At 36.0% G+C, this 16,510-nt stretch overlaps 1 protein-coding gene across 1 annotated transcript; it reads left to right on the top strand.

Moving 5' to 3' along the window:
- The first annotated feature begins 8,053 nt into the window (after positions 1 to 8,053).
- LOC120123716 (ACT domain-containing protein ACR1-like) lies at positions 8,054 to 14,601 on the top strand. Its single transcript, XM_039142538.1, has 7 exons — positions 8,054 to 8,124; positions 8,204 to 8,249; positions 8,346 to 8,460; positions 8,545 to 8,612; positions 8,696 to 9,300; positions 13,483 to 13,615; positions 14,284 to 14,601. The coding sequence occupies exons 1-7, from the start codon at positions 8,054 to 8,056 to the stop codon at positions 14,599 to 14,601; spliced, it is 1,356 nt and encodes a 451-aa protein (XP_038998469.1).
- Positions 14,602 to 16,510: the final 1,909 nt, after the last annotated feature.

Below are 16,510 nucleotides of genomic sequence, written 5' to 3' on the forward strand. Positions count from 1 at the left end.
CTTACTATCTTTCTAAATCTTTGTCGTTATTCGCGCTGTAAGAAACAAACAGCAGAGTTCAAGCTCCTTCATTGAAATTGAAACTAGCAATCAAAATGAGATCAAATGCATGAGAAAGAACAATGTTCAATTTTCAAAAACTATATATTATATATTTTCTGAAATCATTTTAACTTATTATCCGGATATACCAAATAAAATGTACGATCTAATGGGGTTACTACGAAATTTTTACTCATAGGTGGAGCAAGCTCTTCTATTCTGGTTCATGATTTCTCTTGACTATATGATTCATCCAGGGGAGAGATTGAGCTTCAAGAAATAGTGAATGGTCTTATCAATACAAAAATGTATAATTCCCCAAGAATTTCAATTTCGCTTATATTCATCACTGTAGGAATTGGGTTCAAGCAATGTCTCCTTGCATAATATAGATTCCAAACATTCATGATCTGGATGTGAATGAGGCGAATTACTTATCCCTCGTTCTATTAGTCAACTATCTCTCTAAGGATTGTGAAAGATGTTCCACTAGAAATATTCTTGTTATTGCTTCGAGTCATATTTCCCAATAGGTGGATCCCACTCTAATAACTTCGAATAAATTAAAAGAATACATAAATATAGTGATCGGACATACTATCATTATCCATAATGGAAAAGAGCCTTTGCCTATTTATATAATGGATCGTATGGTAGGACAAAAATTAAGAGAATTCACACCTACTATAAATTTTCGTGGACATGTAAAAATGATAATAAATCTCGTCGTTAATATTATTATAATAAATTTTAATAAATAAAAAATAGATTAATTAATGAATTTATTAGTGAGAGGTAAACCTTATGATAAAGATAAAGAAACATTGAATATTAGATCGAATCTACCATTATTTTAATTATAATAAATATGTTATATTGTTATATTAAGTATGACATTCAAAATTATAAATTCTAGTTTTTCTAAATTTTATTCTATAATTCATATTAATAATTCATAGTAATTATGAATAACTAATAGATAGTTAATATATAAGATCATAATAGTTTGTTGAATTCCTATGGATACAAAATCTCTATTATTTGATATTTGAGCCCGCTTAGCTCAGAGGTTAGAGCATCGTATTTGTTGATAAATCGGGCAAAGTAAACGAAATAACACAAGAATTTTAACGAGGTTCGGCAATGTGCTTACGTCCTCGGTGCCTAGGCGGCGCTAGAAAATTTTTATTCAATGATAATAGGTTTAGGTTACATCTCTATTTATAATAGAAAACCCTGGTACATAATTACAAAATTAAACAGGTATATTTATGAGCCATACCTTACAATATTTGTAAAGTGATGGTCATCGGTTCAATTTTGATAGACGGCTTTCCCTATATTAATAATTATCTTTGTAGCTCCAGAATGTTTCAGTTTATGCTCCTACCTATTATCTGGATATACCAAGAAAGATGTACGGTCTAATGAGGCTACTACGAAATATTTACTTATGGGTGGGGCAAGCTTTTCTATTCTGGTTCATGATTTATCTTGGCTATATGGTTCATTCGGGGGAGAGATCGAGCTTCAAGAAATATATATAATATTATTCTTAATAATATTATATATCTTAATAATACTACATAGAAATATAGATTTATTTATAGATTTATAAATCGAAATATATTAATATAAATATTATTAATTTATATTAGTTAATACTAATAACAAATATTATAAATTAATAACTGATAATAATTTGTAATTTGATTAATTGATAAGCATTTGAATTGTTATATAATTTAGATTGTTAATTGTTTTAGTAGTGGAGTTTGATCAAATCGTCGCACTCACTCTCCATCACATTGTTGGAACAAAAGTGTCATATGTATCGATATGGAAATATTTGATATGAGAAGACATGATTTGATTTAGGTTTCTATCTAATAAATTCTATATATTCTATATAGATAGAAATGGATCTTGTTGTGCTCCGGTGTTGACGAAAACGGGTAAAGAAAACGAAAGAACACGAGAATTTTACGAGGTTCGGCAATGTGCTTACGTCCTCGGTGCCTAGGCGGCGCTAGAAGTTTTATTCAATGATATTTTAGGTCTAGGTTACATCTCTATTTATAATAGAAAACCCTGGTACATAATTACAAAATCAACCATGTACCGTACCGCGGGGGCTGCGCCCCCACACCCCCAACCCACATAATTCGTAACCTCACAACGAGACTTTTTATGAGCCATACATAACAAATCTCCACCTTGGCGAATATCCTGCCCCTTGGAAACTTCAATGTGGGTTGGGTTACCTTGCTTCTTTAACAACTCGAAACATTCAACAAGTCCAAGCAATGCTTGAACTTGTCTGTCGTAACTGGCTTGGTGAACATATCAGCGGCATTCTCATCAGTATGTACCTTCTGAAACAAAACCTCTCCAGATGTAACCAACTCTCTGATCTTGTGGAACCTTACATCAATATGTTTAGTTCTAGCACGATACACCTGATTCTTAGCCAAGTGAATAGCACTTTGATTATCACAAAGCAACTGAACTCCACCTTGTTGAACACCCAACTCCTTCACTAAACCAGTAAGCCATAAAGCTTCTTTTGCAGCTTCAGCCGCTGCCATGTATTCAGCTTCAGTTGTAGATAGTGCCACGACAGATTGAACAGTAGACTTCCAGCAAATAGGCCCTCCACCAAGAGTAAACACATACCCTGTCGTAGATCTTCTATTATCCAAGTCACCTGCATAATCTGAATCCACATATCCTACAACCAAAGGATTATCCCGCTGACTCCCAAAAACAATTCCATGTCCCACAGTACCCTTTAAGTACCGAAAGATCCACTTAACTGCTTCCCAATGTTGCTTACCAGGTTTAGACATGTACTTACAAACTTGACTAACAGCATGAGCTAAATCAGGACGAGTACATACCATCGCATACATCAAGCAGCCAACAGTATTAGAATACGGAACCTTTGCCATATCTTCAGCTTCCTTATCTGTCTTGGGGCACTGTTCTGATGAGAGCTTAAAGTGATTCGCCAATGGAGTGCTAACTGGTTTTGCGCTGCTCATCGCAAACCTTTCTAGCATTTTCTCAACATAACCCCGTTGAGATAGCCGCAGTTTCCTTGAGTCTCTGTCCCTGCAAATTTCCATTCCAAGAATTTTCTTTGCAGCACCTAAATCTTTCATATCAAATTCCTTACTCAATAAAGTTTTCAAACCGATAACATCATCCATGTTCTTCGCAGCAATCAACATATCATCAACATACAGTAATAGAAAAATAAAAGAACCATCATCAAGGCTCTTAACATAGACACAACAATCATACTCACATCGGTTGTAGCCAATCTTGATCATATAGGAGTCAAACCATTTATACCACTGTCTCGGAGACTGTTTTAACCCGTACAAAGATTTCTTCAATCTGCAAACTAAATGCTCGTTTCCAGGTTGAGTGAAACCTTCAGGTTGCCGCATGTAGATCTGCTCCTCTAAATCACCATGCAAAAAAGCAGTTTTAACATCCATCTGCTCTAAATGCAAATCCCAACTAGCCACCAATGCAAGTACTGCTCGGATTGAAGTGTGCCTGACCACAGGAGAAAAGATTTCATCATAATCAACTCCTTTCTGCTGTGAAAAACCCTTCGCTACCAAACGAGCCTTGAACTTCTCCCCCTCTTTTTCTGTTACTACTGGTTTCTTCTTATACACCCATTTGCAACCAATCGGCTTCTTACCCTCAGGAAGGGGAACTAACTCCCATGTGCGATTGTGATTCAAAGACTCCATCTCCTCAACCATGGCTGCCATCCACTTGTCGTTTTCCTGACTAGTAACGGCATCATGAAAAGTAACCGGATCATCACTGCTAACAATAAGTGCAAAAGATACCAAGTCTTTAAAACCCAATCTGTTCGGAGGCTTTATATTCGTCCGTCTCACCCTGTCTCTGGCGAGACTATAATCCTGCAAATCATCCGTAGTGGAACCACCAGAAGTCGGTTGAGAAGTTTCTGGTTTCTCAACTGGAAACTACTCGAAATCTACCACTGTCGTGTCTTGCTTCTGCTGCAACATAAACTGTTCATCAAAAACGACATCTCTACTAATCACAACTTTCTTCGCAACTGGATCCCAGAACTTGAATCCTTTGACACCTTTCTTGTAACCCAGAAAAATACACTCCTTCGATTTTGCATCAAGTTTGGATCTCTCATCAGCAGGTACATGCACATAAGCAGGACAACCAAAAATCCGTAAGTTATCAAAACTAACATCATGACCAGTCCATACCTCTTCTGCAACTTTTCCAGCCAGCGATGCCCTTGGCGATCTGTTGATAAGGTAACACGCCATGTTAACAGCCTCAGCCCAGAAGTGTTTGGGAAGCCCCGCATTCAACCGCAAACATCTGGCTCTTTCATTCAACGACCTGTTCATTCGTTCCGCAACACCATTCTGTTGTGGTGTCTTGCGCACTGTAAAATGCCTCTGAATCCCATGCTCCTTACAGAATTGTAGGAACTGTGAATCTGTGTACTCCGTACCATTGTCAGACCGCAAACACTTGATTTTTTCGTCCGGTTTGGTTTTCTACCTCAGCTTTCCACAGCTTGAACTTCTCAAAAATTTCAGATTTCTGTTTCAAAAAATACACCCAAACTTTCCGTGAAAAATCATCAATAAAAGTAACATAGTACCTAGATCCACCCAAATACGATGTCGTGGAAGGCCCCCATACATCAGAATGCACATAATCAAGAATCCCTTGAGTTGTGTGCTTCGCAGTCTTGAAACGGACTTTAGTCTGTTTACCAAGAACACAATACTTGCAAAAGTCGAGCTTACAGCTTTTGACACCATGCAACAAGTTTCTCTTGTGTAATTCTGCCATACCACGTTCACTAAGATGAGCAAGGCGCATATGCCACAATTTTGTCGTATCATCACAGGACTCAACAGAGTGAACTCCACCTGCAACGGTACTCCCTAACAATCTGTAGATATTCCCTGCAGTCATCTTGCCTTTCATCACAGTCAATGCTCCTTTAACAATCCGAATGGTTTCCCTATCCTCATCAGCCTTAGGGATAAAACCATTCTTGTGCAAAGTGCCCAAGGAAATCAAATTCTTCTTCAAGTCTGGGATATGTCGAACACCACTCAACGTCCGAACGGAGCCATCGTGCATCTTAATTCTGACATCACCAATACCAACAATATTGCAACATCGATCATCACCCAAATAAACCGAACCAGAATTAACCGGCCTGTATGTCGAAAACCATTCCCTATTTGGCGTGATGTGATAAGAACATCCAGAATCAAGAATCCAAGCATCCGTCAATTGTGTCGTTGAAATAGAAAGCATATCACCCTCACTGCAATCAGAAGTATCATCCTCGACCACGTTCACAGACTTGGATGAGCCATCACGCTTCTCATCGGTCTGCTTTTTCAACTTCGGACAGTCTCGCTTCATATGTCCCGCCTCCTTGCACTTGTAACAGTGAATCGTCTTCTTATCCCTGGATTTGGATCTGGAATTCCGCTTCCCGGACCCTGCCTTCTCTGGCTTCCGTCCACGATCTCGATTACCCTTGACATATAAGCTATCGGCTTGAGAGCTTTCCCCTGCATTCTGCTTCCGCTGGTTGTGAGCCAACAAGGCTGCAGTAATCTCCTCAACATTGATAGTCTCTTTCCCATATGTAAGAGTAGTCACCATGTGTTCGTAAGAGGAAGGCAACGAACACAACAGAATCATCGCTCTGTCTTCATCCTCAATTTTCACATCAAGCCGAGCCAGATCAGAAACGATTTGATTGAAGACATTCACGTGTTGCGCCAAATCGTGATCGTCCTGCATCTTCAGCCCATACAACCGCTGCTTCAGATACAGTTTTGTCGTTAAGGATTTGGACATAAACTGACTTTCCAACTTCCTCCAAATTTCGTCTGGAGACGATAGATGCATGACGTGATACATGACCTCGTCCGCCAAGCATAATCGTATGGTTCCTGTCGCTCGCTGCTGCAATTCTTCCCAATCTTCCTCATCCATCGACGCCGGCTTTGTAGGTCGCAAAGCCTTCAAGATCCCTTGCTGCGCCAATAGATCCTTCACCCTCGTTTGCCATAATCCGAAGTTACCCTGACCATCGAATTTCGCGACTTCGAATTTTGCTCCTGACATCTGATACCAATTGTTGACGAAAACGGGTAAAGAAAACGAAAGAACACGAGAATTTTACGAGGTTCGGCAATGTGCTTACGTCCTCGGTGCCTAGGCGGCGCTAGAAGTTTTATTCAATGATATTTTAGGTCTAGGTTACATCTCTATTTATAATAGAAACCCCTGGTACATAATTACAAAATCAACCCTGTACCGTACCGCGGGGGCTGCGCCCCCACACCCCCAACCCACATAATTCGTAACCTCACAACGAGACTTTTTATGAGCCATACATAACATCCGGAATGAAAGAAAGATAAAATGTTGAAAAAGGCTCTTTATATTATCATATGTATTATATAATATAAATATTGTAATAAAAATCTTTAAAGTTTCGAATGAAAATAAATATCTACAAAATTTCTAAAAAATATAATTTTAACAAAAAATATAAAAAAAATTAATATAATAATTTTAAAATTTTAAGAAGACAATTACTCTCATCGACCCCTCCTCGGTCCATCCATAAATGTACTAATTTTCCTTAAATTATTTTAAGTAAATTTAGCGAACATTGTGAAGGAAAGTATTTAGCCTAGAGGAAGATCGCTTGAAAACAGCTCACCCTCGTAAACTATTACTAGTATTTGCCTACTCATCAACCAATCATAACTCCAGCTTTTTTGAGAGAAGAGAAAAACCACAAAGACATCCCACACCATCAATAGATGAGCTTGACAGACACAAATGCTGCCGTGCTCCACGTGGTGATGAAGGAGAGACATGGAGACACGTGTCTGTAAACTCGTACGTGGCAAATCATCATCCACAGTTATACATACTCCTACTTAAAAAAAAGGAAGGAAACTGATTTCACGTTGGTTTGGTTCATCTGTTTGCATTTTCATGGAAAACCCCATCACTGTTATTATTATTTGAAGAAAAGAAAAACAATTTTCATGAAACCCTAAACCAGCCAACGAAGAAAACAGAAAAAAGGGTTTAGAATTTGATCAGAGGGTTTCCACGTTTGGATAACCGTTACGATAAGCAGTGGCCCCGGGAATCAAATAGCGGTCACAGTCGTATTTTTGGTCATGTTACATTTGTCGTTATTGTAAACATAGCAGATACTATTATTATGAGGATTGCAAGTATCACGGTTATATAATAACGGTTTCAAATGACATCACTACCGTTATATTACAGGCGCTATCGTAATTACAAACTGCTATTTAAATTTCTGAATGGCGGATTTAGACATATTTTTTAAGATGAATACACACATCTTAATTATTGAATTATTGAATTATTAAAAAATTTCGTATATAATAAATTGTACCCATACTAAAATAAACATAAAAAAACTTGTTTTAGGGTAAACACGTGCCCACCTTCTATATGCTTGGCATCCGCCACCGTCTATAAGAGACTCTATCTTTTGATTCTTCCCTTCAAACCCAGTTTTTTCATCTCTTCCTATGCCAAGGTACCTTGCAGAAAATTCGGAATTTTCTTTTTCGTTTTACATTTATGCATGCAATGAAAATACCCAGAAATTCAGATTTTTTGTATCAACCATAATTAGAAATCAGAGTCATCGTTTTGGTTTGTTTTATCTCGATGATCACGTATCCTAGTTGGATTAGATTACTCAACTAGATTTTTAATTCAATTTCCTTTTCAACGAAGAAATTTCTATATCACTTATCACCTTAACCAAAACAGCAGTCGTTCTATATTTATTATCCAATCTGGCCGCCGCCGCTTGCTTATAACTTCCTTTTTCGTATTTATTAGTTTCATATATATATATAATCTCCCAAAGGAAGCAAACTAGAAAGGCTCTGAAGAGATGGAGATTCTTAACCAGCCTTATGTTGACCCTGAGTTTGAATCCCTTGTTGAACGAATCAATGATCCAAGGTACTGCAAACAAACATTATAAAACCATCTTTTTTTCCTTGTTTGTTTTGGTTTAATTCTTTAGTTTTGATGTTTGCAGAGTTTGTATCGATAACGACACATGTTCACACTGCACGGTTGTTAAGGTTGGATTAATATGAACTAAACTAAACTAAACTTCGTCTATGATGTTTTGTTTACGTAATACGTATGGATATTTATTGTTTTGTCATGGTTCACAGGTGGACAGTGCAAACAGGCATGGGATTTTGCTAGAAATGGTCCAAGTTTTGACAGACCTTGACCTTGTTATTTCCAAATCTTACATTTGCTCCGACGGTGTATGGCTCATGGATGGTCAGTGCATGGCTCTATGCCCTCTTTTCTTCATTCTTACTGTCTGAAAATATAAAGAATCAGACCTGATTTGTCTGGTTGCAGTGTTTCATGTGAGGGACCAGCTTGGGAAGAAAATCACTGACGAGACTCTCACGCTCTGTATTCAACAGGTTTCTTCTTCTCTAGATTAACAAAAAGCTATAGGGTTTTGATTTTGATTCGTTTTCTGATGAGAAAAAATAATGATCGACAGGAACTTTGTGATACTAGGAGGAGAGGAGGGATTCAAAAGGACTTACAAACATGTCTGAAAAGGAACCATGCCTCAATGGAACATACGGCCTTGGAGATAACCGGGAGGGACCGACCTGGTCTCATGTCAGATATATCAGCAGCTCTATACGAATTGGAATGCCATATTATACCAGCTGTCGCATGGACTCATAATGGTCGCATGGCTTGTTTAATTCAACTAGAAGATGGAGTCGAAGGAGGGCCTATTACGGTTCCGAAACGACTGGCTCAAGTACAGGAGAAGCTAGAGAGTGTAACGGAGGCTCATCATGAGAATGTAGATGAGAAGACCGTACGGTTAACTGGTCTGGCAACCGATAGGATACATACGGAGCGATGGCTCCACCAGCTAATGTATACGGACCGAGACTACAAGTCGTGTCGAGGATGCACCGGCAACTGCAGGCACCAGAATGAGTGCAACAATACTCATGTAACGGTCGGGACTTGCAGGGAAAAAGGGTACTCGGTGGTGAACGTGAGGAGCAGAGACAGGAACAAGTTATTGTTCGATACAGTTTGTGCCTTCACCGACATGCAATACGTTATATTCCATGCAGCGGTCAGCTTTGTTGAATGATGAAGATGTTGCTTACGTGTGTAGGTAGTTATGCAGTTAGTATTGTTGTATAACTATTATGAGTAGTTAATAGAAGCCTTAGGTTGTTGTGTAGTTCTTGTATAAAAACAGTGCTATAGATCAATAAAGATTATGCCTCTTGTTATACATTCTTGTAATGTGGTTGCTATTCTAATATGGTATCAATCACCATAGATTCTGGAGCTTCTGCTTCCTTCGCTGCGTAACTCTAGACGGTTGCCTTTGGTTCATCACAGTGTTCCTGTGCAAAAAATGTTCGTTTGGTGATTTGGATAGTTTTAGTGATCCTGGTATGATACTTCTGCTTGTATAAGTTGTCTTCTTGTTATTTATTGGTTGTTGTAATTTTTCAGATTTTGAGACACATTCAAATTCAATATTCAATAATAATAATATAGAAGTATAAGTTGCCAAAATGAAGAAAAACAACAACAAAATAGAGGGGAGGGGTCCGTCAAACTTCTGTAATCTGTAACCTAAATGAAATAAATAGAATTTGAAAGATGAATCAAAAGAAAATAATAAATATAGAAATAAAAAATGAGATTTTAAATTATTAAATTCATAAAATATTATAATACTTAAATTATTATATTTAACTTAAATTTTAAATTAAATATTTTTAAATATTTAAATATAATAAATAATTATTTATTATGTTTACTAACAAAAAGATCAATGTGGTATTGGATGAAATGAATTTCATGTTGTAGAAACAACAAGTTTTACTTACTGTTCGCAGCCACCGTCTTGAGCGTCTTCTAGAATGTTGTTAGTCAATGATTTACTTCATGTACCTGGTATAACTCAGAATTTATTTTTTGTATCCAAGTTTGATAGGGACAACAATGTGATATTTGAGTTTCATGTTAAATGTTGCTATGTTCGTGATGTTGTTACTGGAGAGATGCTTCTTCAAGGATGTATGCAATAAGGACTTTATGTGTTTCCTAATAATACTACTTCAAGTGTTTGTAAAAAAACCTGTGTAAATTGTGTTATGGTTGATGATGTTTACAATCTTTGGCATAGAAGGTTAGGGCATGCAACATATGGTACAGTTGCTAGTGTATGTCAAACTCTTGATGTACGAGTTACTAAAGATGTGAATAAGATTTGTGAAGCTTGTTGCATTGGCAAAAGTCATAAACTGCCTTTCTTCCACTCCAATTCTGTCTATACTAAACCCTTTCAACTTGTTTATACTGATATATGGAGGCCATCTCATATAACTTCTAATGAATTTTACTATTATTTTTCATTTGTTGATGCCTATTCGAGGCATACTTAGGTTTACTTTTTGAAAGCTAGATCGTAGGCAATGAATACATTTAAGTTTTTTCAGCAAATGGTTTCTACTCAGTTTGGATTGTCTATGAAGGCTGTGCAAAGTGATTGGGGTGGGGAGTATCGCAGCCTCTCGTCTGTTTTATTGAAAGATGGGATCATTCATCGTGTTGCTTGCCCTCACACATCAGAGCAGAATGGTGTGGTATAAAGGAAACATCGACACATCATTTAACTTTCTTTAGTACTACTAGCTCAGGCTGCTATGCCTTTACGTTATTGGTATTATGCGGATGTTACTGCAGTGTTTCTCATTAATAGACTTCCTACTAGGGTCTTGAATAGACTATCACCTCACGAGAACTTTTGGGGGAAGAAGCCAGAGTATGAATTCATAAAGGTCTTTGGGTGCAAGTGTTTTTCTCACTTGAGAATGTTTCAGCAACACAAACTTGATTTTCAATCTCAACCATGTACCTTTTTAGGTTATAGCCCTCAGCACAAAGGATATATGTGTCTAGCAACCAGTGGCAAGATATACGTTTCTAGACATGTAATTTTTGATGAGTTTGTTTTTCCATTTGCAGGGATTGGTAGTTCAAGTAATGCTTGTGTGCCTTGTAAATAGAAATCTACAGCACTTTAACTTAGGACCGATATACGGCAGTTTCAAACCAGTAGGACTTGTGCAGTACAAGAGACTTGTTGTTCTAGTGAAATGGACCAAGCTGCTTTGGATTAGGGTGTTGCTCCTCTGAAAGCAACAGTTCAACAAGAGGTAGTTGATGCAAATGCAAATAATGTTTATGGAGGTTCTGGTGACATGGGTCAGGCCACTATAGATATGGGTGATACTTCTCTAGGAGTTGTAGTTCAACAAGAAGAAGGTGGTGTAACTTCAGTCAGTGCAACTGAGAATGATGAGATAATGGTTCAAGTACAACTTGTGGCAGTTTTTGATTCCTTTGACAATGTTTCTCCTCCATTACAAATCACTGCTACAAGGGGTGGTAGTGATGAAGGTTCTTTGAATCGATATTCGATGCTGACAAGAAGTAAATGTGGTATATTTAAGCCTAAGTTGTATTTGGCTAGCTATGATGATATTGAACATGTGAATGTATATGAGGCACTTCAGTCCTCTCATTGGAGAGTTGTAGTGCACGCAGAATTTGAAGCTTTGCGAAAAAATGGTACGTGGATTCTTGTGAAGCTTCCTGAAGGACGATAAGTGGTTGGATGTAAATGGCTTTTCAAGTTGAAAAAGAACCCTGATAGTTCGATTAGCAGATATAAAACTAGGTTAGTAGCTAAAGGATTCTCGCAAGTACCAGAACATGATTTTGGTGAGACATTTAGCCTAGTTGTTAAGTTTGCAATGTTGAATGTTGTCCTTTCATTGGATGTAACGAATGGTTGGCAACTGCGTCAGGTGGACGTGAACAATGCATTTTTGCATGGTGATATGCATGAGGAGGTTTTCATGCAACAGCCACCTGGGTTCAAACAAGTGGCTACTGATGGTAGTCTTTTAGTGTGTAAGTTGCAGAAGGCATTGTATGGTTTACATCAAGCCCCTCGAAACTGGCATGACAAACTTAAAAGTTGTCAAGTTAGAATTGGTTTTAAAGAATCTTCAACAAACACATCGTTGTTTGTTCGTTGGGCAAACAATCAGTGTGTTTATATACTTGTATATGTTGATGACATAGTGTTGACTGGGGATTCCAGTTTGCAGATTGAGGAAGTAGTGAGGTTGCTTGGGATTGAGTTTGCCTTAAAAGATCTTGGTGATCTACATTATTTTCTGGGCATAAAAGTTAAGCGTTGTGGAGGTTCGTTGATTCTTAGACAACGAAAGTTTATTTTTTGGAGCTATTAATGAAGACTAAGATGAGTAATGCCAATTCTCCTCTACACCCATGCTTGTATCTGCTAAGTTGAATCGAGGTTCAGGGTTGTTACTTCAGAATGCTTATGAGTATCGAAGTATTATAGGTGCATTGATATATGAATGTCATACTCGTCCAGACATTGCATTTAGCGTTAATAAGGTTGTACAATATATGCATGATCCAAGACAAGAACATCTTGTTGTTGTTAAAAGGATCTTGAGGTACTTGGTAGGGACGATTAATCATGGTTTGGTCATAGCACCTGCAGTGGTAGGATTCAATGTTATAGCATTTACTGATGTTGATTGGGCTACAAACACTGATGATCGCAAGTCTATTTCTGGTTATTGTGTGTTTGTAGGTGATAATCTAGTTATGTGGAATTCTAGAAAGCAAAAGTCAGTTTCCAGATCCACTATGGAGGCTGAGTACAAAAGTGTTGATGATGTTACTGCTGAAACAACGTGGGTGAGTGCTCTTCTGTCTGATTTGGGTTTTGCAAGGCAGAAAAGTACCAATTGTTTGGTATGATAACAGCACTGTTGTTGCCATGACAGCTAATCCTGTCTATCATGCAAAGAGTAAGCATGTAGAGCTTATGTTCACTTTGTTCATGATAAGGTTTCATTGAAACAAGTGGTGGTGAATTATGTACCAGATAGTCATCAAGTTGCTGATGGTTTCACAAAGCCTCTGGCTGCAGCTCGGTTTGAAGTGTTTAAAGCCAAAGTGAATGTTTAGTCTTTTCTCGGGGAGGAAGAAGAAGTAGAGAGAACTTTGAATGATGAAGATGTTGCTGACGTGTGTAGGTAGTTATGCAGTTAGGAAGTTATTGTATAGCTATTATGAGTAGTTGATAGAAGCCTTAGGTTTCTGTGTAGTTCTTGTATAAAAACAATGTTATAGATCAGTAAAGATTAATCCTCTTGTTATACATTCGTGTAATGTGGTTTCTATTCTAACAAGCTTAAACGACTCCATGGCTAATCATGAATATTTCATAAGAAGGCAGGACGGGTGCAGTTTGGTTTCAGAGAGTGAGAGTCGTAAACTCACACAATGTTTGATTACGGCCATCAAACGAAGAGTTTCCCTTGTAAGTTCTATTAAAACATAGGGTAAAGTACATAAATGGTTCAAATGCTCTTTAAACTATAGAGTTTTGCTTTGTTGAGTTATCCTACTATTAAAAGCTACAAAATTATTTTCTGATTATAGATTGTTGTTTTATTGAGTTTACCGACTATTAAAAATTACAAAATGATCACTTAATTATTTATATGTTCTAAACGACAGTCTGAGTTGAATGTAAATTTGTTGACTGAGATATGATAAAATTCGATCCCATAATCATAAATTATCATCATATCTCAGCCAATATGTTAACATCCAGTTTAGACGACCATTATTTTTTTAACAAAAAAAACGAATTTGAAACACAAATAGTTGAATGATCATTTTATAACTTTTAATAGTCGAGTGACTCAACAAAAAACACTCTATAGTTGGAGATCATTTTATAATTTCTAATAATTGGGTACTCAACAAAACAATCCCAACAATCGGGACCATTGATGTACTTTATCTTAAAATATATTTTTTTATTAGTATGAGCTGCTTATAAGGAGTATGCTCAAACTCGACTTTGAGGGAAAATAATATTCTCTTTTATTACTAAGATAACTTGATGGGTTCTTACAACATAAAGTTTTTGCCTATGTTACTGTAGTTTCGAGTCATATTTAGCTGATGAAAATGGTGCAGGGATCAAGGGTGGATATAAGTAGTGAGAACAATATGGGATTGCTGTGGAAGGTGACGAGGGTGTTCCGAGAGAAGGACCTATCGATTTCAAGAATGGAATTAGGAACACATGGGGAGAAGGCAAGCGGATGTTTCTATGTGACCGATGCATCAGGGAATGATGCAGATTCAGGCACGGTGGAATCAGTGAAACAACAGATTGGGGGATCTGTTTTGGCCGTGCACAAGTCTTCATGGAGTTCGAGTACGAGTGAAGTGGAGGACAGGAGATGTACATTTTCATTAGGCAACCTGTTGTGGTCTCTCCTTAGTATTTAAGGTATTTATTATTATTCTTAAAAATCTCAGGTTCGAACATCGCATATATAACCATATAAACTTTTATCTCGCATATATATAACCGTATAAACTTTTATTTTCAAAGAGTTGAGAGGGATCTTGAACGAATATTATCTTATATTCTATCCTAACTTATCGAGGTCCCAGCTTGAGAGACTTGCTTCAAATTAAGGAACATCTTAGCACCGAGGATCATGCTGTAACTAACTATAACCCTATCTATTCAAATTAAATTTTAGGTTTTCCTTTCCGGTGGCGGAGCCACATATATTTGATTGTCTATCATGATATTCAAATTTTTCTGTTAAATTTTTATTTTATTGATGGTATCCACCCTGAAATTTTAATTGTGTTCATCCATTTTAAAAATTTTGTATTGTTAACCTATATATTTTCATCTTCAAAAATATTTCTGGATCTATCTTTTTTTAGTCAATGCCTTCATGGTTTCTTCATCTCTTCCAAGATACATGTTCTATGATAACGAAATGACGACGATTGCTAATAAAATAATTTAAGGTTGCCTATGTTATTATTAGAGGTGTGCAAAAAGATTCTATCTGATCGATTCAATCTGTTGATACGGTGATCTGATATGAAAATTCGGATATTCGATATGTTTTTAATTTTCGGATAATTCGGATTTGATATCCAAAAAATTTTGGATAATTGAATTGGATAAATTTCAATTTTGGATTATCCGAAAATCCAAAAATAAATTGGGCTTTTAGATTTTAGATACCTTTAGCCCAATAAATGAGTAACCCACTAACTCATTAAAGCTCTAATCCAATGAAACTTAGGATATTTAATTATTTATTGTCTGTGAGTAATTAAATATATATATATATATATAGTAGAAGTATCGAATATGTAGTATTAAATCATAAAATTTAAAATTTAAAACTATTTTTTATCAAATTAAATTTTAAATTCGGATTCAGATATTCTGATATCCGATTTTTTCAGATCAGATGTGGGTCACTATTTTAAGTATCCAAAATTTTCAGATCGAATCTGGTATCTGAATTTGCACACCATTAGTTATTATCCTCATTCAAAGTTTTTAGGGTAAATTACAAGTTTAATACTTCAACTATCAGTTTTAGTTCATTTTAGTATCTAATTTTTTTTAAAAAAAATATATCTAAAGTTTAATTTTTTTTTCATTTTAATATTACATCGTTAAAAAAAATTAATTTTTATTTCATTCTAGTATTCTCATTCAAAATTTAACATTATAATTTGAAGAAAAAAAAAGTTTAAGCACTAAAATGGAATGAAACTAATAATTTAGATACTAAATGTATAATTTCCTTTTTCTTATTGGAAAAAAACCAGTCTTGCCAAATTGGGTTGGATGATTGAATTTCATATATTTGTTTTAGTCCTATTTTGCGTATAAAAGTCATTTAGATCGAATACGCATAAAAGTTGAAAGTTTAAGTATTAAAACAGACAAAAATTAATATTTTAGGTATTGAACATGTTAAGATTTTAACGTGTAGTACTAAAGTGAAATAAAAATTAAGCACTGGGTATGATTTTAAAAAAATTACAAGTTTAGGTAATTAAACAGACTAAAACTGATAATTTAAGTATTACATGTGTAGTTTATCTTTTTTTATATAAATTTTAACTCTAGTTTTAATCATGTTTAAAGAGGAGGGAAGAGAAACTTTAAGAGAAAGAATGTGAGTCTATAATCTAAGGTTTAAAAACTATAAGAAAATAAAAACAACTTAATTAACCGATTATTTGTGTTCGCTCTAAAATTATACTTTTTGACACATGATTACAGGGATTAAACTGAACAATAATATAATTATTATAGTTGAATGGTTTAATTATAAGTTTTTAAAATACAATGACTTAATTACAAACTCAC

The sequence above is a fragment of the Hibiscus syriacus genome, unplaced genomic scaffold (genome assembly GCF_006381635.1).
Source record: "Hibiscus syriacus cultivar Baekdansim isolate YM2019G1 unplaced genomic scaffold, ASM638163v2 tig00110402_pilon, whole genome shotgun sequence".
Lineage (NCBI taxonomy): Eukaryota > Viridiplantae > Streptophyta > Magnoliopsida > Malvales > Malvaceae > Hibiscus > Hibiscus syriacus.

Bases quoted from the DNA above. Each gene is read 5' to 3' on its own strand.
- LOC120123716 (XM_039142538.1), top strand. From the start codon at position 8,054: ATGGAGATTCTTAACCAGCCTTATGTTGACCCTGAGTTTGAATCCCTT. The intron at 8,125-8,203 runs GTACTGCAAACA...TGATGTTTGCAG, and splicing joins GAACGAATCAATGATCCAAG to AGTTTGTATCGATAACGACA. The intron at 8,250-8,345 runs GTTGGATTAATA...CATGGTTCACAG, and splicing joins CACACTGCACGGTTGTTAAG to GTGGACAGTGCAAACAGGCA.